The 25015-nt window shown below is 43.4% G+C and overlaps 1 protein-coding gene across 1 annotated transcript; it reads left to right on the top strand.

The window, feature by feature from the left end:
- Positions 1–4608: 4608 nt before the first annotated feature.
- Positions 4609–7222, top strand: LOC136652459 (vomeronasal type-2 receptor 26-like). The gene is made up of 2 exons (XM_066629400.1): positions 4609–4735; positions 6312–7222. Exons 1-2 carry the CDS (start codon positions 4609–4611, stop codon positions 7220–7222), a joined length of 1038 nt encoding a protein of 345 aa, XP_066485497.1.
- The last annotated feature ends 17793 nt before the right edge of the window (positions 7223–25015 follow it).

A 25015-nucleotide genomic window follows, 5' to 3' on the forward strand; every position in this document is an offset into this window, starting at 1 on the left:
AACCTGGGTATTTTAAATCACATGTTCAGTTCAATGCTGTACAACCTTTGTACAGTGTACATGGTGTGGTCATTTGAAATAATGAACTCAAGTTCTGTGATTCACATGGAAATGTGTACATCCTGTGCTCAGTATAGCATCTGAAGAGGCTGAGTGTGTGGCTTTGGTTTAGATAACTGTCCTTATCCAGTCACACTACAGGGATAATAAGGTTAATTGCATCATTGCCCCAGAAAAACTAAGATGATATACACAGGGCTCAATCCTAATCTCTTATGTCAGTGCTTTCCAGCACTGACATAGCCATGTCAATGGGACATGTGCTGATTCCGGGAGTTGGGTGTCACTCACGGAGGCCTCCTCAAAGTTCGTTCCCTTACCACAGAGCTGCATTGCCTTTTGCTGGAAAGCACTGACATAAGGGGTTAGGATTGTGCCCACAGTCTTTTAAGCATTTATGAATCCTGTATTAGTCTGATACCCAGGAGTTTGGTTCAATATCCTCCTCTCTCTTTCCATGGGTCTAGATACCAAAATACTTGTCATATTTATATACAGTGAACCACTGGTTCCCCCCCCCCCCAGGTTAACAGATACATTTTAGAATCAATGTGGAGGTGTGAGTACTGTAACTTTTTTGTAATTTTCTGTCAGTCAAGCTAGATCATTTTTATATTCTGTTTATATATTTTATATTATTTTCCTGACTCCAGTGTTTGTGCTGCAGTAAAATTAACATCAGAAACACAGAGGTAATACAAGATAATGGTAAAAGCGCTGTAGGTTTAACAGTCAAATTCAGCCAAACTGTTCACCCAAAGTTTTGCTCAAAGTAAAGTTTATAGCTCAGAAAAGAAGTAACTGTTGTTACCTTGCTAGAGCCGCGATTTTCAACCACTGTGCCATGGCATGCCGCGGATGGTCTGCAGGTGTACCATAGGAGTTTGTGGAGGGTCATCTATTAGTAGGGCAATTGGGGGATTTAAGCCCCCTACCAGTAGCATAGTGTGCCTTGTCAGTGATAAAAAAAACTGATGGTGTGCACTGACAATTTTAGCACCTTGTCAGTGTGCCGTAAGATGAAAAAAGCTGAAAATAACTGCTGTAGAGCAGGGGTCTCCAAACCCCGATCCGGGGACCAGATGCGGCCCTCAGCAAGCCTCTATCTGGCATGCTGCCAGCCTCTTGTCCCCTGAAAGCCTCTGGCCCACTCAACTGAACACGACCAGAGCTGTGCTCTGGTTGTGTCTAGAGGGTGTTCTGAGGGCCAGAGAGGTTGAATGAATGAGCCCATTCATTCATTTATTCACTCATCTAAGTTCCATCTCTAATTTATTTATTTAAATTTTATATTTAAATTTTTTTCTGGCCCTCCACACCACGCCAGATATTTGATGCAGTCCTCTGGCCAAAAAGTTTGGAGACCACTGCTCTAGAGGGACATTTTCATAGTACTGAATCCACAACAGAGAAGGCTTTATCAAAGTTAGCCTTTATCAAAGTTCTCACCAACCATAACTGTGGAATAGATCACAAAAGTTCTACCACTTTCTTTTTTTTTAACTCTTCAGCTCAGTTATGGTTCACTTGACCAAAGACTGAGGGACACAACTCAATTCCCTTTCTTGTACCAGATGGCTTCCAATGAAGCTTCTCAGAGTGAAGGGTTAATGAGGATCCTAAGGTATTTCCAATGGACATGGATTGGACTCATAGTTTCAGATGACGACAGTGGAGTGGAGTTTGAACAAAATATGAAATCAGTGCTCAGTTGGAATGACATCTGTGTTGACTTCACAAGAAAGGCCCCATTATTTTCTCTCTCATCCTTCAGCACCAAACCCACCATAGGTTTTAAAAGTGACATTTGGAAAGTTCTTAGTAAGACAAAAGCCAATGTAATTGTTGTGTATGGGAATGCACAGTCCTTGATTGGTTTGCAACCAATTATGTACCTATATAAGACATCACCCTTGAAGAAGATTTGGATCACAACAGCCAGTTGGGACTTCATTTCAACAGTGAAGAATGGTGACACAGGCCTCAAATTCTTCCATGGTTTCTTGTCCATGGCAATCCACAAAAATAAGGTGCCAGGATTTCGGAAATTCCTCCAGACTTTTGACCCTTCCCAGCATGGAAACAGTCAGTTCCTGAAACAGTTCTGGTTTGTTGCATTTGGCTGTTTGAATGAAACATCTGACTTGACCATTAAACACTACCTGCCCTGTACAGGGGAGGAAAAGTTAGAGTCTCTTCCTAGGTCTGCATTTGAAATGAGCATGTCTGACCAGAGCTACAGTATATATAATGCAGTCTATGCCTTGGCACATGCATTACATGCTGTTCATTCATTCAGACAAAGAAGATTGATGGAAATTCCCAGAATGAAACGTCAGACCATGCAGTCTTGGGAGGTAATGTTAGAGTAACACTCATTTTGTCATTGGGTTTTGTGGAAAGTGTGAGGATATATTCAATGTAAGTAGTTGCTGGGCAAGGCGCTGATGAACATGAGAACCATAGTGAGGGGTTTAAATCTTTAATTTCACTGTAGTCCCAACATGGGTTGACCCTCACTTGGCTAGTATTCTCAGTGGGAGTGGCAGAGGTATTCCCACTGCCTCTTAGCCATGGGCTAGTAGGGGTCAGATCTGCTGAATTTTTGTTGAATTCTACCTCTCCGTTTCTGTGCATTTTTTAAATTTTAACAATATGCGTTAAAATGTCTTCAATGAAACAGTGAAATATAACACTGTTAACATAATAATATAACAGACAGTGAGTGTCTGTTTACACAACAAAGGCACTAGATTGGGCTGAATGTTCACTTAACAACCTAATTGCATAGCAATGGAGATTGGAGAACGTATCTTGGCTGTTAAGATGGCTCACACCTGTATATTAAATGCAGAAATCATAGTATAAAACAAGAATCAGGGATGAACATCTATAAGTGAATATTTTATCTCACTGGGATTTTTGAGGATCAATATTTTTTTCTTTAAAAAGGATGTGATAGTGGCACTGAAATAAAGAACAATCTTTCTTCTCTAAGGAATAGGACAACTAACAAACAGAATAGACTGTTTGAATCCTCTTCATATTACTGCATGAATTTGTGCCAGAAAAAGAAAGGATTCAACACTGAGTGTGGGATTTTGCCTTTGTGGTATGAAAAGCCTTCCATACTTTCAAACACTTGCTCTAGTTTTATACCTCCTGACATGGATGTATAACAGAGAGTGTGTATCAATGGGCAATTTTCACAATGGAGAGAGGTGAAAAGCAGTGTGCCTCAGGGATCTCTCCTGGGACCAATACTTTTCAACTTGTTCATAAATGACCTAGAGACAGGGATAAGCAGTGAGGAGGCCAAGTTTGCAGATGACACTAAATTTTTCTGAGGGGTGAATTGTGAGCTGTAGAAGGATCTCTCCAAACTGGGAGAATGGGCAGCAAAATGGCAGATGTGTTTCAGCATAAGTACAGGTGTGCCCCCATATCCATGGGGGGGGGGGGGTTCAGTTCCAGAAGCTAGTTCCAGTTTAACATATGTTAATCCATGAATATGGGGGAATGCCTTCCTGCACCTTCTGAAGGTGAGTTCAGTTAAACCCATGCTGAAGTCTGGTGTCTTTGTTGGGGGGTGCAAGGGTAAATATAATGCCAAATGCAGGGGAGTGTCAGTGAGATGCAAGTATCTTGTAGTCTTGGGTGCCCCTTGAGGCATCTGGAAGCCAAACTGAGATACAGAAAACTGAACTAGATGGGCCCTGGGCCTGATCCAGCAGGGCTCTTCTTATGCTCTTATGACACCTGATTTTCTCATCCAGCTTCATCCATTTTTGAGAGCAATCCATTTTAACAACAGTGCTGGGAAGAAGGTGTTTTTCAGTGAAGGCATGGAATTCTCCACTGGATATGACATTCTGAACTTTGTCACTTTCCCAAATAAATCCTTCATCCGAATGAGAGTTGGAACCATGGATTCCCAGGCTTCCTCCAACCAAGGGTTCACCATTAAGAAAGAGACCATTATTTGGCCTAGCAGCTTCAACCAGGTGAACATTTCAAATTCCGATTTCCCACAGAAGCTGTTTTATTTCTTCTACCCCTCTGGCTCTGGTAACTATTTTTCCAGTATTAGAACCACAGAATGGATTCTGGCACATATTATTTGGACATCTTGCTCCTGTTACTGGTTGGGCATTTCAAAACACCTGTAACTTGCACATTTGGGGGAAATTTCTCTCTTGTGCTGGGTGCAGTGCCCCGTGTCACAAATTCATGGTTTGGGAGTGAGGAGTGAAAGTGCAACACAGATAAATGTTTTGCAGAGATAATAATAGAGTTGCAGTGAGCAACTTTTTTTGGGTTGGGGGAGCAATGGTTGTTATGTAAGAGAGAGAGAGAGAGAGAGAGAGAGAGAGAGAGAGAGAGAGAGACTGTACTTAGATATCTTCAGCCCAAGAATAGGACCTAGGAATATTTTAATTTACATCTGTAGTATGATTTATGATAATGAAAATGTCATACTTCAGGGTAAGGTGTATGCATGGATAGATTCCATACAGTTAAACTGCATTACCTTCATACTATGGTCAGATGATTCCACATTCCACATGCTCTGAGAGATGCCAACCTGGATACCACAGGAAAGCTCGTGAGGGAGAATTGACTTGCTGCTATGACTGTGTGCAATGTCCTGGAGGGACCATTTCAAATCAGACAGGTATGATGCTCGGGAGCCTCAAGAAATATATAGGGACACTTGACAGCAACTGAGCTTTTATCCTTCTCTTTGGTATTCCTTCTTCCATTAGATGTTTTATTTTGCATTGGGGGTATATTTCAGTATCACCATCCCTGGCACAGAAATAGAAATCTCAAGGAGTCTTTCTCACTGCTTCAGTTCTTCCCTAGATGTGATTTTAATCCAAACCATAGAATGTGATAATTTAATGCCTCCTATTTTTTGCACCAGCAAACCTCTCCTCCTCCTATCTACCGAAATACCCTACTTCTTGGCATTCCAGAGACAGCATTGGGAGGGGGGAAAGGGTAAGGTCCTGTGGCCTTGACAAAATGCATGGGAACAAAGTAGGGAGGCTCTCCATACAGCCACTAAAAGAAGAGTGAGGAACCGTAAGCTGCACGGGTGTCAGAATACAAATAGGGAACAGAGCAAACTGAAGCTGCCGTGAAGATGTTTAGAAACCAAAGTCCAAGTTCCAGTTTGGGGAATAGGCCCAAGTTTGATCAGGTTCTTTTTGATGACCCCTCCCTGTTAGAGGTAACAGAATGTTAACAGAACTGTGGAGTGACTCCACAGTTGCTGGCATCTAGCTATTGATTACAACTGATAGGAATGTTGAACAGTTCACATTGACCAAGCCCTGATCTCCTAAACATTTCAGGCTTCTGATGCCAACAAGTCTTCTTCTGCTTCTCCCCAGCCCATTACAAACACTCCTGGGTTTCCTAATTCCTGTAGTTTCAAACAGTAGCAGTATTTTAAGGGATAAGAGGGTGGAGAGTGGGACAGGACTGGCAGCCCCATATTGAGCTTCCCAGCTCCTGCTGGAGAGGTGGCACCAAAGCTGTATCCAGCAGATACTGGGAAACAGCCAGAGGTCTCCTCAGGGAAAGCCCAAAGCCTGCAATGGGGTTTCTCATAACTGGGGAAGACTTGAGAGACTCCATTTCAGGCCTTCTGGCCCAACAAGGAGTTCAGAATCTGGAGGAGCAGCACTCTGCTGGTAGTACCCCCTTCCACCCTGGTTCCTTCCCTGACCCGTCCCTGTTCTGCCCTCCCCTCCCCCAGCGTCCAGAGGTCACACTGCTGGCAGTTGCACTTACTCCCGGCAGTGGTGCACCCTCTTCTTGCTGGCACTGGGCCTAGTGCCTGTGCCGTGTTCCTTATGGCACTTTTACAGTACTCAGTGCTGGCTAGGGCTCAGTGCCAGCACTGGGTGAGATTAGGATTGGGCCCTAAGAAAGATGCCCTAGTAAGTGTTTAATTTCCATATCTCAATAGGATTGGAATAGATGGTATTTTAGCATAATGGATAATAACGTATATGTAAAAGAATATGATTCAAATATGTCCAAAGCACTTATAATCGAAGACAGTGTCATGTCTGCACTTACCTGCTGTTTAAAAACTTCACTCTTTTTCAATCCTGAACAGGCAGCAAAATACAATGTTGACATGATCACTGGTTGACATGATTCTTGCTTAGTGAAGTACAGTATATTATGAGGGTTCTGAATTTTAGGGAGGATCCATGACTATCTCCTCCTTTCAGATGCATCTCTCTGTGGCAAGTGCCCTGCAAATAAGTACCCCAACAAGGATCAAAGCCACTGCATCCCTAAAGGCATCATATATATGGCATACAATGAAATTTTAGGAATCTGTTTGGCTTCCGCTGCCCTTGCATTCACTCTCCTTACAGCTTTAGTGCTCGCAACTTTCATCAAGTATCGGGACACTCCCATTGTCAGAGCCAACAATCGGGATTTTACTTACCTTCTGCTCATCTCCCTCTTGCTCTGTTTCCTTTGCCCTTTGCTATTCATCGGACGACCTGGCAAGACGACCTGCCTTCTCCGACAAGCTGCTTTTGGAAATGCCTTTTCTCTTGCACTTTCCTGTGTCTTCGGCAAAACCATCACTGTGGTTCTTGCATTCAGAGCCACAAACCCAGGAAACAAGATGAGAAAATGGGTTGGGAAAAAACTACCAAGTTCTATAATACTTGTTTGTTTCATTACTCAGGTTTGCATATGCACCTTTTGGCTGGGAACCTCTCCCCCATTTCTAGACCTTGACATGTCCTCACTATCTGGGCAAATCATAGTAATATGTAATGAGGGCTCAGGCACCATGTTCTATCTTGTTCTGGGCTACATGGGCTTTCAGGCCGTCATGAGCTTCACTGTGGCCTTCTTAGCCAGGAAGCTGCCTGACACTTTCAATGAGGCCAAGTTTATCACCTTCAGCATGTTGGTCTTTTGCAGTGTCTGGGTGTCCTTTTTTCCAAGCTACCTGAGCACGAAAGGGAAATATGTGGTGGCTGTGGAGATCTTCTCCATTTTGGCCTCCAGTGCAGCTTTACTTCTTTTTATTTTTGTCCCTAAAGTGCACATAATTTTGCTAAGACCGCAAATAAACACCAGAGACCAGTTTTTTAAGAAAAAGAATTCCAGCAAGTAAATTAGTGGCATATTTCATAATGTCAGCAATGCTTTCTTGAAAACTAACTGCATAAAAGGCAGCAAAGTAGATAATTGGAGATCACCTCTGCATTTTGTGCACATTATAAAGCAGGGGTGCCCAAACCCCAGCCCTGGGGCCACATGCGGCCCTCGAGGCCTTCCAATCCGGCCCTCAGGGAGCCCCCAGTCTCCAATGAGCCTCTGGCCCTCTGGAGATTTGTTGGAGCCCGCACTGGCCCAGTGCAACTACTCTCAGTGTGAGGGCGACTGTTTGACCTCTTGCGTGAGCTGTGGGATGAGGGCTTCCCCCACTGCTCTCTGTTTCACATCTGTGATGCAGTAGCTGCAGCAAAGGAAAGGCCAGCCTTGCCTTGTGCAAGGGCTTTTATAGGTTTTATAGGTTTTGAGCTATTGCAAGACCTTCATTCATTCATATAAGTTCATCTTTAATATATTCATTTATGTAAACTTATGTAAATTTATTCAAATTTCAAATGTAAATTAATTCTTTTTTCCCCCCAGCCCCCTGGGAGTGGGGCCCAGGAGATGTCAGTGTCAGATGTCAGTGTCAGGGAGATGATGTCGCCCTCCTGCCAAAAACTTTGGACACCCCTGTAATAAAGCATAAGAGTTGCGGAGATGTTCTTGTACAATGCTTGTTTCTATTTACACACAAATGTTCTCTCTCTCTCTCTCTCTCTCTCTCTCTCTCTCTCAATTGGAATCATATAGTAGCACTAAGAAACATGAATTCCATAGCTGTCTTACACCAAGTCTACCCATTGGTCAATCAATGGGTAACAATGGGTGCAATCCTAACCCCGTATGTCAGTGCTTTCCAGCAGTGACATAAGGGCAATGCAGCTCTGAGGTAAGGGAACAAACATTCCCTTACTTTGAGGAGGTCTTCGTGAGTAACACTCAACTGCCGGTTGCAGCACACAGCCTATTGGCACTGTTGTGCTAGTGATAGAAGGCACTGACATTAGAGGTTAGGATTGCGCCCAATATCTACTAACTGACAGCCCAATCCTATGCATGTCTACTCAGAAGTAAGTCCCATTAGTGTCAATGGGGCTTACTCCCAGGAAAGTATGGATAGGATTGGGCTGTGAAATACAAAAGGGAAATACGTGGTGGCTGTGGAGATCTTCTCCATTTTGGCCTCCAGTGCAGGACTACGTCTTTGTATTTTTGCCCCTAAAATGTACATTATTTTGCTGAAACCAGAAGTGAACACCAGGGACCAGTTCCTTAAGAAGAAAAGTTATATCAAGTAAGTTGGAGGAGTATTTGCAATGTTACCATGGCTTCCTTCCTTCCTTCCTTCCTTCCTTCCTTCCTTCCTTCCTTCCTTCCTTCCTTCCTTCCTTCCTTCCGATAGATAGATAGATAGATAGATAGATAGATAGATAGATAGATAGATAGATAGATAGATAGATAGATAGATAGATAGATAGATAGATAGATCTATCACACAAGACAAGAGAAACAACCTGTGTCCTGGTGCCCTTCCCTGCATCTGGCAATCAGAGGCAGCCTACCTCTAAAACCCTCACACAAACTCCTATTAGTGCATTACAGCAAAATGACTTGCTACGGAGGATGTTTCTGTCCTTAAACCTTAAGGTGTGGATGGAACTGGGAATTATCCAGGGCCAGATTAACATAGTAGCAAAAGTAGCAAATGCTATGGGCCTGCATTTTGGGGGACTGCATTTTGGGGGCCCCCACACCCAGTGGCATCACTAGCTAGGGGCACCTAGCCCACCAGGTATCAGGAACCCAGGGCAAATGAGAGGGAGTGTCACAAGAAGCAGAGACTAAAAGCCCAATCCTATCCAATTTTCCTGTGCTGGTGCAATAGTGCCAGTGGGGTGTGCACTGCATCCTATGGTGGAGGGGCAGTCACTGGGGCCTTCTCAGGGTATGAGAATATGTATGTCCTTACCACGTAGTTGCATTGTGGCTACACAGGAACTGGAAAGTTGGATAGGATTGGGCCCTAATTGATGTAGTTTTACTATGCAAGAAAATAATTCATGTTTTAACATTTGTGGTTTTTTAAAGGCCCCTTTATAACATATACTGTGTCGTGGAATATGAATGGGGGGCTGGGGCACCTTGGGGCCCAGGTGCCAAGCTGCAGGGGGGTAACAGAGAATGCCTCTCAATTTTTAAAATCTTGATATTTTCGAATAATGCCATCATGTTATATTTCAATCAATGTTTACTTTCATGCAAAATGCAATGAAACAAACCGCGTTGAAATTATTCTATCAAACGTTATAGCCCAAAACCTAGACAAGGAAAACACAACTAACTTATGTAACAAAAAGTGTATTACACTGGGATTACCACTGGGAATAAACAGCTTGTTGAAAGCATTCCAGAAAACCAAACATATTCTTCATAAATGTATGTATGTTTTTTTTTTCCTTTCTTCTATATTAAAAAAAAACAACAACTGCTTTTGTATGTATGATAGAACACAAGCCCATTGTATATTATCTTGATGGGGATGCCTTGTTTTGGATTATGATCTCTAATGTTCACTCTCTATGTGAACCCTATTATATATAAATTCAATACAAGAAAATGTTCACTGTGTGTACTTCTTCTCTGGCCATTTTTATATTAATTTCATATCATAACTATTACTGAAAATAATTTTGCCATGGGGAGAATGCCAGAAATTTATGGGTCCTGGGTGTCAACTGACCTTCATACACCACTAATGCTATGGGCCCTGCACTAGCTTAATCCAACCCTGGAATTATCTATACATGGATTCTGGGTGTGATTGTCTTATGCTTCAATCTCCTCCAGTACATAGTCTTGGGGGGACATAGAGGATCCAGTGGGGAGGGAGGGAGTTAGAAAGAGGATACACTGGGAATGTGGAAAGGCAGTGATATATGAGGGGCTGGAGAAATCGCTGCCCATCCTGCTATAGCACACTTACAGCCTGCTTTGCACAGAGCACAGTGTGCACAGGTCCTTTATGGGCAAAACTTTGTTCCTTGGCAAATTCCAGTGGAACCTGTGAACAGGGCTGGCCTTAAGGCAGTTTGACCAATTTGGCTGAACTGGGCCCTGCAGCTGGAGAAGCCCTGCCCTGGGACTGCAAGCAGAGTGCTTACAGCCATAGCTAGCACCTCACACTGTAGCTGAACCTCTGGCATGGTATCTTCCATGCTGGAGTGTCACAAGGACAGCATAACAAGTAGAGCACTGTTGATGGAGAGCCCTCCCTCCTGTCCACACCGGGTCTGATTGGCTTGAAATTCCCCCCCCCCCAAGTAGTTGGTGGTAATGCTGCAGGGTGCCTCATCAATGTTGAGTCTCATCACAGACTCATCCTGGTTTGTAGGGAGGCCAGCAGGAATGGGAGGCCCACAAAAATGTTTTGCATTGGGACCCCCCAACTCCTAAGACCAGCACTGACTGCAACATGTTTTGTTGGTAGATGGGGCAGAGGGAAACTGAGAAGCTTCTGGAGATATTTTTCCCTCTACCCTCAAGGGCTTCCTTGGGCCTCCTCATGCCTTATAAAGTATTAAAAGGTCATGTCCAGTTTCTCTCTGAACCTGAAGTCACTTGTTTTGAGCTCTAAAGCACAGTATGAGCCGGGGATGTACATCCTCAGCCTCTGCTGAGCTCAGAAGCCCCTGAGCTCCACTTGGACTGTGGGGATGGGCATTCACTCATATCCACGGTTTCAGTTATCCACGAGGCATTTACCCCCACAGGTAAAGGGGCATGCCTGCATATGCATTTAATAATGCTAGTCAATGGGGCTTATGCCCAGGTAACTATGGATAGGACTGCAGCCTTTGGGATGTCTGGGGAATTTTAAACAGATCAGCAACTGTTCTGCTGATCAGAACAGTTCAGCAGAACCTACCTAACATGGGTAGATTAGGAGAGTTATTATATATAAATTTTTAAACTTATTGTAAACTTTTAATTTTCTGAATTCATTAGATTTCAACACATGGGGGTGTTAAATTTCCTGCTTGATGACGTCACTTCCTGCCATGACATCACTTCCAGGTTAATGACATCACATCCAGTGAGTCCCGACAGATTATCATTCTAAAAAGTGGGTCCCAGTGCTAAAGAGTTTAGTTTACTGCACTAAGAGATAGAAAGTGCTCTAAAAACATTGCTACACAAAACTTTTCTGCAGGTGTTGTACAAAACAGAGAATCTCAGAAAGACAGAGTGTTAACAGATAATTTACAGTGAGATAATTATCTGTTCTGTAATTAATAATTATGTGTTTGAATTTTCTCCATGTATCCTCCCACCTCCAAGAATTTTCAAAGGTGACTGGCACAATAAAAAAAAATCCATCAATTGTGGGACTCGATGAGATTTCATAAGCCATGACATCACTTATATATGTATACATTGCAGGGTTTTCATATACCTAGCCTAGAATCACCAAGTGTATCTACACTGTTATGTCTGACATATATTTTATGCCTTATCAACTATTGCAGTGGCTGGTTATAAACGTAAATGTAAATGTAAACCTTTTAGATTACAGTGACCAAAATTTGCATTTAATTGCAGTGACTTAAAATGCTCTGCCTCCTCTTTTTTCTATTCCTGCCTCAATTTATCCGTGCATCCTCAAAGGGTCTCTGCATAGCGACAACTCATAGATTTGCATATAATTATTTGAAGCCAGGGAACTACGTAATTGGTGCTGTTTCATCTGTTCGTATGATTGCATATGCTGAAGAGTCCTTCAAGACCCAACCCAGTAATGCGATTAAACATACATACTCGTAAGTTTTTATGTTATTTGAATGAAATGCAGCTATTCAGGTTCTGAGAAGGGTAGTGACAGCACAAGTGGCAAAATTTCAGGGTCTAGGACAGTGTCTTAAGTTTACCCCACACCATTCCCAAAACATGCACTTGCAGTTTTTACAGCAGAGGATTGGAAACACTTAAATAAAATGCACAGTCATGGTTAGCTTTTAGAGCTGACTGCACACACAAGGTTGCAGTTCTCTACATAGAAAAAATTTTGTGAATAGGATCATTTTTTCCCCCTGCAGTGCTATTGGGAAATGTGTAGAATGGAACATGGTGTACCTGAGGAAGAGAGTGTGATATAACTCCTTTCTCTTCCGGATGGTGACACTTCAGCTTGATTGATGTTCATCATGTTTCATCAAGTTTTAAACCGGCTACTCCAGTGGTTCCCAAACTTTTTAGCATCAAGATGCACTTTTTAAAATTACACCCTATTGGTGCCCACCTAGGTTTACCAGCCTTTTTAGAAAAGGAGATCTGGAAAGAAATAATATTTATTTTTTTATAATAACCAGAAAAAAAACCCTCAAACATTCATCTCCCTATATTTGCACTTGTTTGCAGGAGCTGAGCTCTTTGCAGGTAATTAGCAGCTACAGTATCTGATTTTTGAAAAGCCTCAGGGCTTGAGGCAATTACTTATATGATCTTTCCATCACCCTTTGGGCACCCACCAAAAATCAGGCAGCGATCCATCAGTTGGTCCCGATTCACACTTTGGGAACAACTGGGCTACTCTACTAGAACTGGGCATTTTGCGTTGCCAAGCAGCAGAGAGTAAGAACATACTCAGGTAAGCACCACCTGAAAAAAGATGCAGCCAAACTGGTGCGGGTGCAGTAGAGAGTGATGAGGATGAACAGAGGGCTGGAAAACAAGCCCTATGAGTAGAGGTGCTTGTTTCCAGTGAGTATGATAGGATTATAGCCTATGGGCCCAATCCTATCCAACTTTCCAGTGCTGATGCAGCCAAAGCAAGTGGAGCATGCACTGCATCCTGTGGTTGGGAGACAGTCATGGAGGCCTTCTCAAGGTGAGGGAATATTTCTTTCTTTGGGGTTGCATCAGTGCTGGAAAGTTGGATAGGACTGGGCCCTAATTCTTACTGAACCCAATGGGCTTACTTCTGAGTAAAATACTCAACACCTTTTTCAAAGATCTCTACCTATGAGGAAAGGTTGAGAACTTAGTATGTTTGGCCTGGAGAAGAGAAGCCTGAGGGGGGATGTGATAGTGCTCTTCAAATACTTGAAGAGCTGCCATATGGAAGAAGGAACAAATTTGTTCTCAGCTGCTTCTGATAGTCGAAAAAAATCCAGTGGGTACAAACTGCAAGAGAGGAGAATCAGGCTGGATGTCAGGGAAAAAATTGTTGATGGTCAGAGCAGTTCAGCAGGGGAAGAGATTGCCGAGGGAGGTGGTGGGTGCTCCCTCACTGAAGATCTCCAAGCAAATGCTCGGCAGGTACCTGCTGGGCATACTCTAGGAGGATCTCCTGCTACAGGCAGAGGGTTGGACTAGAAGACCTTGTGGATCCCTTCCAACCATATGATTCTGTGATAAACAAGCCATTTAAAATATTTCACTTCCACATAGGATAGCGACAAGAAATTACCAGCATACCTTGGCATTGTTATTTGCTGTTGAGGAAATCAACCGAGATCCCAATCTCCTACCTAATGTCACCCTGGGCTTCCACATGTATCGCAATGCCTTTCAAGCAAGATTACGCTATGATAACCTTCTGTCCCTTTTGTCTGGAAAAGAAGACAGCTTCCCCAATTTCAAATGTGGTAAACAACCCAAGATTTCAGCAGTCATTGGAGGACTCAGTTCTGAAACTGCTATCCAACAATCCACCATGCTCAATCTCTACAAGCTTGCACAGGTAGGAATGAGAGGGACGCAGCACCAATTTATCAGGCAACATGTGTGTTCTATTTGATGCATCACTCTTGAACACACACAAAAAATCACACACAAAAGGGTGTCAGGAATGCAACACTCTTTTGGCAGATCTTCCACGTTCTCAGTGGCATCACTAGAATTTACATTACCTGATGTGGGAGGCCAGCAAGTCACCCCCATGATGGACTTTTTTTCCATGCAGTGGGCAAGGTGGGGCACATGGTGATGTAGTATTGCCACACCCCAACTGGTTTTTTAGCTATACCTTTTGAAAGAACAGAGATATTTCAACGTGTTTTTTTCTTTCTTTTTCATTGCATTCTGCTGTAAATCACACATTGAATGGTATCTAACATGTTGGTATTATTCCTACAAATAGCGATTTTAGCTATTTTGGTCACTACTGTTGTCATCCCCCTGAGGGTGTCACATTACTTATTGGTTCCATTCTGTGTATTGGTCCCATATTAAATGCTGGCACTCCAGTGCAGTTGCATGGTCAGGCAAATCTAGACCAGTGGTTCCCAAACTGATTTTTGGTGGGTTGCAAAGAGCCTCCAATAGAAATAAAAATATATGATACAGATATAGAAATACAAATGCAGGCATGATCAGATAACTATTGCCTCAAGCTCTGAGACTATTCAAAATTCCGATAGCTGCTAATTGTCCTGCAAACAGCTCAGCTCCTGCAGTTTGCAAGGAGCTGAGGTTCGGCAGTTTGCAAGCTTGTGTAACTATAGGGAGTCAAATGTCTTAGTTGATGCCCCCTAATAAAGAATTCCAAAAAAACTCAGAAGATTATAGATAGATAGATAGATAGATAGATAGATAGATAGATAGATAGATAGATAGATAGATAGATAGATAGATAGATAGATAGATAGATGTGTGATACTTCTACAATTTCTTATCTTTCTGTCAATCAATTTGGACTCTATATTTTATATTCATTCCTGACTGAAATGGTTTACCGCGGTAAAATTAATACCAGAAACACACACAGAAAATGTAAGTGAGAACCGTTAAACCATCAACAGTTAGACACTTACGCCAAATACAGGTTGGGTCTCATTATTCACGAGGGTTCCGTTCCAAGAACTCACATGGATGGCAAAAAACGCACTATAGCCAATCAATTTAAAAAACTAAGTTTCTTTGCTCTGGTGATTTAAAAACAGACTTGATGATCTTTGTAATGCACACAGAGGCCATCAGTCTCTCTCCAGGCTTCACTAGGAGCCCCAGCAAGAGGGAAAGAAAGAATGGAGGTGATAAAGTTGCCATTGAGCCTTCTTTCAAGTGCTCAGGGGGAAGGGAGGAGTGAAGCCTGCAGAGAATGATTGATGGATTGTCAGCCTGCTGCCCTCTCTGGCATTATTAAACGACTGTTGTACTTTAATTTAAAGGGCCTTTCTCATCAGCTTTGACACAGAAAAATCTGTGGATACTTAGGTTATACCTGTAATCACTTGTATGACTGTCTCTATGCAACAGTATAAAGCAGATCTTTAAACTGTGATTTTAAAGGGGTGCATTTTTCCCCTTCTCCTGGAATCAGCACATTCCTTCTCATTTGCAGGGGCCATTCGTGTTGAGTCAAATCTGTGTATAAAAAATCCGTGTATAAGAAGGCTGGACCTGTATAAGTTAAACGTAGTCTTGGGGGGAGACATAGAGGATTCAGTGGGGAGGGAGGGAGTTAGAAAGAGGATACACTGGGAATGTGGAAAGGCAGTGATATATGAGGGGCTGGAGAAATCGCTGCCCATCCTGCTATAGCGCACTTACAGCCTGCTTTGCACAGAGCACAGTGTGCACAGGTCCTTTATGGGCAAAACTTTGTTCCTTGGCAAATTCCAGTGGAACCTGTGAACAGGGCTGGCCTTAAGGCAGTTTGACCATTATGGCTGAACTGGGCCCTGCAGCTGGAGAAGCCCTGCACTGGGACGGCAAGCAGATTGCTTACAGCCATAGCTAGCACCTCGCTCTGTAGCTGAAACTCTGGCATGATATCTTCCATGCTGAAGTGTCACAAGGACAGCATAACAGGTAGAGCACTGTTCATGGAGAGCCCTCCCTCCCTCCCGTCCACCCCTGGGTCTGATTGTCTTGAAATTCCCCCCCTCCCCAAGTAGTTGGTTGTAATGCTGCAGGGTGCCTCATCACTGTTGAGTCTCATCACAGACTCATTCTGGTCTGTAGGGAGGCCAGCAGGAATGGGAGGCCCGCAAAAATGTTTTGCATTGGGACCCCCCAACTCCTAAGGCCAGCACTGACTGCAACATGTTTTGTTGGTAGATGGGGCAGAAGGAAACTGAGAAGCTTCTGGAGATATTTTTCCCTCTACCCTCAAGGGCTTCCTTGGGCCTCCTCATGCCTTATAAAGTATTAAAAAGTCACCTCCAGTTTCTCTGTGAACCTGAAGTCACTTGTTTTGAGCTCTAAAGCACAGTATAAGCCGGGGATATACATCCTCACCCTCTGCTGAGCTCAGAAGCCCCTGAACTCCACTTGGACTGTGGGGATGGGCATTCACTCATATCCACGGTTTCAGTTATCCACGAGGCATTTACCCCCACAGGTAAAGGGGCATGCCTGCATATGCTTTGAACAATGATAGTCAATGGGGCTTATGCCCAGGTAACTATGGATAGGACTGCAGCCTTTGGGATGTCTGGGGAATTTTAAACAGATCAGCAACTGTTCTGCTGATCAGAACAATTCAGCAGAACCTACCTAACAGTTCAGCAGAACCTACCTAACACGGGTAGATTAGGAGAGTTATTATATATAAATTTTTAAACTTATTGCAAACTTTTAATTTTCTGAATTCATTAGATTTCAGCACATGGGGGTGTTAAATTTCCTGCTTGATGACGTCACTTCCTGCCATGACATCACTTTCAGGTTAATGACATCACATCCAGTGAGTCCCGACAGATTATCATTCTAAAAAGTGGGTGCCAGCGCTAAAGAGTTTAGTTTACTGCACTAAGGGATAGAAAGTGCTCTAAAAACATTGCTACACAAAACTTTTCTGCAGGTGTTGTACAAAACAGAGAATCTCAAAAAGACAGAGTAGTAGAGATAATTATCTGTTCTGTAATTAATAATTATGTGTTTGAATTTTCTCCATGTACCCTCCCACCTCCAAGGATTTTCAAAGGTGATTGGCACAATAAAAAAAATCCATCAATTGTGGGACTCCATGATGAGATTTCATAAGCCATGACATCACTTATATATGTATACAGTGCAGGGTTTTCATATACCTAGCCTAGAATCATCAAGTGTATCTACACTGTTATGTCTAACATATATTTTATGCCTTATCAACTATTGCAGTGGCTGGTTATAAATGTAAATGCAAATGTAAATCTTTTAGATTACATTGACCAAATTTTGCATTTAATTGCAGTGACTTAAAATGCTCTACCTCCTCTTTTTTCTATTCCTGCCTCAATTTATCCATGCCTCCTCAAAGGATCTCTGCATAGCGACAACTCATAGATTTACATATAATTATTTGAAGCCAGGGAACTACTTAATTGGTGCTGTTTCATCTGTCCGTATGATTGCATATGCTGAAGAGTCCTTCAACATCCAACCCCGTAATGCGATTAAACATACATACTCGTAAGTTTTTATGTTATTTGAATGAAATGCAACTATTGAGATTCTGAGAAGGGTAGAGACAGCACAAGTGGCAAAATTTCAGGGTCTAGGACAGTGTCTTAAGTTTACCCCACAAGTGACAAAATTTCAGGGTCTAGGACAGTGTCTTAAGTTTACCCCACACTATTCCCAAAACATGCACTTGCAGTTTTTACAGCAGAGGATTGGAAACACTTAAATAAAATGCACAGTCATGGATGGCTTTTAGAGCTGACTGCACACACAAGGTTGCAGATCTCTACATAGAAAAAATTTTTGTGAATAGGATCATTTTTTTTTTTTTCCTGCAGTGCTATTGGGAAATGTGTAGAATGGAACATGGTGTACTTGAGGAAGAGAGTGTGATATAATACCTTTCTCTTCTGGATGGTGTCACTTCAGCTTGATTCGTGTTCATCATGTTTCATCAAGTTTTAAACCAGCTACTCCATTGGTTCCCAAACTTTTTAGCTTCAAGAAAAGGAGATCTGGAAAGAAATAATATTTATTTATTTATAATAACCAGAAAAAACCCTCATCATTCATCTCCCTATATTTGCATTTGTTCGCAGGAGCTGAGCTCTTTGCAGATTAATCAGTATCTACAGTATCTGATTTTTGAAAAGCCTCAGGGCTTGAGGCAATTACTTATACGATCTTTCCATCACCCTTTGGGCACCCACCAAAAATCAGGCAGCGATCCACCAGTTGGTCCCGATTCACACTTTGGGAACAACTGGGCTACTCTGCTAGAACTGGGCATTTTGTGTTGCCAAACAGCAGAGAGTAAGAACATACTCAGGTAAGCACCACCTGAAAAAAGATGCAGCCAAACTGGTGCGGGTGCAGTAGAGAGTGATGAGGATGATCAGAGGGCTGGAAAACAAGTCCTATGAGTAGAGGCGCTTGTTTCCAGTGAGTATGATAGGATTATAGCCTATGGGCCCAATCCTATCCAACTTTCCAGTGCTGATGCAGCCAAAGCAAGTGGAGCATGCACTGCATCCTGTGGTTGGCAAAGAGAATATTTATCTCTTTGGGGTTGCATCAGTGCTGGAAAGTTGGATAGGACTGGGCCCTAATTCTTGCTGAACCCAATGAGCTTACTTCTGAGTACAATAAAGAACACCTTTTTCCAGTGCTTTTTTTTGTAAAAAAAAAAAAAAAGTGCAGGAACTCACAACTTGTTAATCTTTTATTTATTTATTTATTTTAAACCATTTTTTTATTGGAGAAATAAAATGCTTCCCTCCTAAAGATGAACTTACTTCTGAGTAGACATGCATAGGATTGGGCTGTCAATCTCCACATCCCCTTCCCCCTAGCTACTTTTTCTACACAGGGGGAAAAATACTGTACAGGTGCACTTGTAGCGTGTAGTATGTAGTGTGGCACTACTTCGAGGAGAGGAAGCAGTGAATGGATTCTGGAAAATGGCTTACATGAGTTCCATGTAGTAAAATTACTCTAAGCAACTGTGGGAGTAAGAACAAAAAAGGAATTCTTACACGAGAGGGGTCCTTAGGTGCACGTAGAAACAGCTACGTTTGCAAACAAGCAATTAAATATGGTTTAATGCAGGTATCAGAATACTCTGTGTCTTTGGGAAGGCGCTTGGCATGCAGTTGTATGATCTCTGCTGCCCTAAGCAGCTGCTGTGCATTGCTGGAGAGGAGCTGCAAACGCTGGCTGGCAGAGGGCATGCTTGTGGGGAAGGACAAGGAGGATCTCTGGCAAGGCTGGACAGCACGTTGTACACACATAGAATCCCTTTTCACTTGCCCTTAGCATGCAAAAATGGGGGCAGATATATATCTCTGCCAGAATTAAGAGCCCAAGTAAGTCTCGTTCTAGTCAATGGAGCTTACTCCCAGGAACGTGCCTAGGATTGCAGCCTAAGAGCCCAATCCTATGCATGTCTACTCAGAAGTCCACTTTAGTGAATGGGGCTTACTGTGGATAGCATGGCAGCCTCAGGGCCCAATCCTGTGCCTGTCTACTCAGAAGTCAGTCCCATTAGAGGCAGTGGAGCTTCCTCCCAGGAAAGTGTGGACAGGACTGCAGCCTCAGAGCCCCTCCTCTGCCTGTATCCTCAGAAGTCAGTCCCACTAGAGGCAGTGGGGCTTCCTCCCAGGAAGGTGTGGAGAAGACTGCAGCCTGAGAGCCCTTCCTCTGCCTGTCTACTCAGGCTGCAAGGCTATGCACCCTTTCCCAGGAGCAAGCCGCATTGAACACAATAGAACTTACTTCTGAGTAGACATGCATAGGTAGGGCTCTCAGGCTGCAAGACTATGCACCCTTTCCCAGGAGCAAGCCCCATTGAGCACAATGAGACTTACTTCTGAGTAGACACGCCTAGGCTCGTGCTGCAGATTGGCACAGAGGCTGCAGCAGCCAGCTTCCTTCCCCTCCTCCTCTGCCAAGCCAGTACCTGGGCGTTCCGTGGGTGCCGCAGCCCGTCTCCCTGGCTGGCTGGCTGTCCGTCCTTCTCCTTGGCATTGGCGCATGTCCCCCGCGCCCTCCACCAGCTTCAAAGCTGCGTGGGGAAGCAGAGCGCAGCGGGAGGGGAGGCAGGATGGGCTCAGGCGAAAGCTTGGAGGTGGGGGCAGGAGGGGGTCATTGTGTGGTCAGACGGGGCCAGGTGCCCGCCCACCCTGCACCCCCCAGCACCCACCCAGCAAATGCCTCTGTTTTGCTCCCCCCTCCTGGAATGACTCCAAAGGGGAGGGGCCCCTGCAAAAAGGTGCCAGAACTCCACCCCCCCCCCCCCCGCATTCCATTAGAAAAAAAGCCCTGCCTTTTTCAAAGGACTCTACCTATGAGGAAAGGTTGAGAACTTAGTGTGTTTGGCCTGGAGAAGAGAAGCCTGAGGGGGGATGTGATAGTGCTCTTCAAATACCTGAAGAGCTGTCATATGGAAGACGGAACAAATTTGTTCTCAGCTGCCTCTGATAGTCGGAAAAAATCCAGTGGGTACAAACTGCAAGAGGGGAGAATCAGGCTGGATGTCAGGAAAAAGTTATTGATGACCAGAGCAGTTCAGCAGTGGAAGAGATTGCCGAGGGAGGTGGTGGGTGCTCCCTCACTGAAGATCTCCAAGCAAATGCTCGGCAGGTACCTGCTGGACATACTCTAGGAGGATCTCCTGCTACAGGCAGAGGGTTGGACTGGAAGACCTTGTGGATCCCTTCCACCCATATGATTCTGTGACAAAAAGGCAATTTAAGATATTTCACTTCCACATAGGTTAGAGACAAGAAATTACCAGCATACCTTGGCATTGTTATTTGCTGTTGAGAAGATCAACCGAGATCCCAATCTCCTACCTAATGTCACCCTGGGCTTCCACATCTATGACAATGCCTTTCAAGCAAGATTACGCTATGATAACCTTCTGTCCCTTTTGTCTGGAAAAGAAGACAGCTTCCCCAATTTCAAATGTGGTAAACAACCCAAGATTTCAGCAGTCATTGGAGGACTCAGTTCTGAAACGGCTATCCAACAATCCACCATGCTCAATCTCTACAAACTTGCACAGGTAGGAATGAAATGAGAGGGACGCAGCACCAATTTATCAGGCAACATGTGTGTTCTATTTGATGCATCACACTTGAACACACACAAAAAAATCACACACAAAAGGGTGTCAGGAATGCAACACTCTTTTGGCAGATCTTCCACGTTCTCAGTGGCATCACTAGAATTTACGTTACCTGATGTGGGAGGCCAGCACGTCACCCCCATGATGGACTTTTTTTCCATGCAGTGGGCAAGGTGGGGCACATGGTGATGTAGTATTGCCACACCCCAACTGGTTTTTTAGCTATACCTTTTGAAAGAACAGAGATATTTCAACGTGTTTTTTTCTTTCTTTTTCATTGCATTCTGCTGTAAATCACACATTGAATGGTATCTAACATGTTGGTATTATTCCTACAAATAGCGATTTTAGCTATTTTGGTCACTACTGTTGTCATCCCCCTGAGGGTGTCACATTACTTATTGGTTCCATTCTGTGTATTGGTCCCATATTAAATGCTGGCACTCCAGTGCAGTTGCATGGTCAGGCAAATCTAGACCAGTGGTTCCCAAACTGATTTTTGGTGGGTTGCAAAGAGCCTCCAATAGAAATAAAAATATATGATACAGATATAGAAATACAAATGCAGGCATGATCAGATAACTATTGCCTCAAGCTCTGAGACTATTCAAAATTCCGATAGCTGCTAATTGTCCTGCAAACAGCTCAGCTCCTGCAGTTTGCAAGGAGCTGAGGTTCGGCAGTTTGCAAGCTTGTGTAACTATAGGGAGTCAAATGTCTTAGTTGATGCCCCCTAATAAAGAATTCCAAAAAAACTCAGAAGATTATAGATAGATAGATAGATAGATAGATAGATAGATAGATAGATAGATAGATAGATAGATAGATAGATAGATAGATAGATAGATAGATAGATAGATGTGTGATACTTCTACAATTTCTTATCTTTCTGTCAATCAATTTGGACTCTATATTTTATATTCATTCCTGACTGAAATGGTTTACCGCGGTAAAATTAATACCAGAAACACACACAGAAAATGTAAGTGAGAACCGTTAAACCATCAACAGTTAGACACTTACGCCAAATACAGGTTGGGTCTCATTATTCACGAGGGTTCCGTTCCAAGAACTCACATGGATGGCAAAAAACGCACTATAGCCAATCAATTTAAAAAACTAAGTTTCTTTGCTCTGGTGATTTAAAAACAGACTTGATGATCTTTGTAATGCACACAGAGGCCATCAGTCTCTCTCCAGGCTTCACTAGGAGCCCCAGCAAGAGGGAAAGAAAGAATGGAGGTGATAAAGTTGCCATTGAGCCTTCTTTCAAGTGCTCAGGGGGAAGGGAGGAGTGAAGCCTGCAGAGAATGATTGATGGATTGTCAGCCTGCTGCCCTCTCTGGCATTATTAAATGACTGTTGTACTTTAATTTAAAGGGCCCTTCTCATCAGCTTTGACACAGAAAAATCTGTGGATACTTAGGTTATACCTGTAATCACTTGTATGACTGTCTCTATGCAACAGTATAAAGCAGATCTTTAAACTGTGATTTTAAAGGGGTGCATTTTTCCCCTTCTCCTGGAATCAGCACATTCCTTCTCATTTGCAGGGGCCATTCGTGTTGAGACAAATCTGTGTATAAAAAATCCGTGTATAAGAAGGCTGGACCTGTATAAGTTAAACCATCGATGGTAACAGTCACTGAAACAAAGACCTGTTCTGTTTTGCTCAAGACAAAAGTTTTAAGTTTAAAGCTCAGCAAAGGGGGAGATCTACTCACCTTTCCAGGGGAAGGGTTTCATAGTATTGAATCCACAGCAGGGGAGCTTTGACCAATGTTCTCATCAATGCTAATGATGGAATAGATCACAAAAGTTCTACCTCTTCTCCCCCCCCCCCATCTTCAGCTCAGCTATGGCTCACTTCAGCAAAGATTGAGAGACAAAACTCAGTTCCCTTTTTTGTACCAAATGGCCCCAAATGAAGATTCACAGAGCGAAGGGATAGTGAGGATCCTACAATATTTTCAGTGGACATGGATTGGACTCATCATTTCAGACGATGATAGTGGAGAGGCATTTGAACACCATTTGAAATCACTGCTCAGTTTGAATGGCATCTGTGTTGACTTCACAAGAAAGGCCCCATTATTTTATCGCCCATCTGGTAGCATATTTATATCCACCATGGATTTCAAATGTGACATTCCAATAGTCCTTACTAAGACAAAAACCAATGTGATTGTTGTATATGGGGATGCACAGTCCATGAATGGTTTACAAATGATTATGAATGTCTATAAACCATATAAGAGGTCACCCTTGAAGAAAGTTTGGATCACAACAACCCGTTGGGACTTCATTTCAACAATAATTACTGGGGATGCAGATTTCAAATCCTTCCATGGTTCCTTGTCCATAGCAATCCACAAAAATATGGTGCCAGGATTTCAAAAGTTTCTCCAGACTTTTAACCCTTCCCAGCATGGAAAGGGTTTGTTCATGAAAAATTTCTGGTTTGCTTTATTTGGCTGTTGGAATGAAAAATCTGCCATGCCCATACCACTCTGTACAGAGGAAAAAAAGTTAGAGACTCTTCCTGAGACTGTGTTTGAAATGGACATGTCTGACAAAAGCTACACTATTTACAATGCAGTCTATGCCTTGGCACATACATTACATGCCATTCATTCATCCAGGCCAAGAACATCGGTAGAGACTTCCAAATGGAAACTTCACACCATGCAATCATGGGAGGTAATGACGGAACTGTGTTTATTGCGTTATTGAGACCTTCGCGAGAGTGTGTGGATGTGTTCAATGTAAACAGCAGTTGGCTAAGAAGCTGATGTGCATTGGAAACATGATGAGGAGTTTAAATCTTTAATGTCACTGTAGCCCAATCTGGATTGACCCTCACTCGGAAAATATTTGTTGCAGGGATGGGAGGGATAGTCTCATTCCCTCTTAGCTGTTGGCTAGTGTTGGTCAGATCTGCCGAGGCTTTGCTGAACTTTACCTCTGCTTTCCTATCAGTCATTCAATCTTGTCTTTCATGTTTTGAATACTCTCGGTGCATGCATGTTGTTGTTTTTTTGCAAATATGTGTAACAATTTCTTAAGTAAATGCAGCAAGGTATGAATGAGTGAACGCTGTATTCCACGGGAGCCAGGAAGTAGCCAGAGGTCTCTGCGTCTCCTTCCCCCAAGGAAAGCCACAGGCCCCGCAATGGGACTTCTCATGTCTGCACTGGATATTTTGTTCGTGCAGATGAGAAAACCTCCATGTTGGGCTTTGCAGTTCAACTCAGAGGATAGGATCAGGTGTAAAAGAGCTCTGCCAGTCCCATCTCCCTCTTGGGCTGGTCACTCACCCTGCCCCACTCTCCCCCACCCCAGAACAACTCCCCCTCGCCCTGAAAAGCTCACCTTTGGGCTTACATTTGGGGGCTCCTGCAACCTTCCCATTCAGTGCTAAGGCCAAGCACCGACGCGTGCTGATGCAGCACAGGTGGCCTCTCCACCCTGGGTACTGCAGACATTCCTTACAGCATGTTTGCAACACCCAGCGTGGGTGCGGAATCTCAGTGCCTGTACTCAAATTACACAGGATTGGGCCCTTAAACCAGGATCTCTGAGCAGCTGTTCTCAGACTTCAGGGTGGAAATTTTGCTAGTGAGTCTTCTCTGTTCAGCAGAAGAGGATGTGATAGTTGCACTGAGGGCTCAAACCTACCCAGATTTCCAGTGCTGATGCATCTGCAGAGCACTGCTGAGGTACCTTGTGGAGTCCTGTGTGACTACTCCCCCACTGCAGGAGGCAGCACACACCTTGTTGGCATGTCTGCCT

The sequence above is a fragment of the Tiliqua scincoides genome, chromosome 5, assembly GCF_035046505.1.
Source record: "Tiliqua scincoides isolate rTilSci1 chromosome 5, rTilSci1.hap2, whole genome shotgun sequence".
Taxonomy (NCBI): Eukaryota; Metazoa; Chordata; class Lepidosauria; order Squamata; family Scincidae; genus Tiliqua; species Tiliqua scincoides.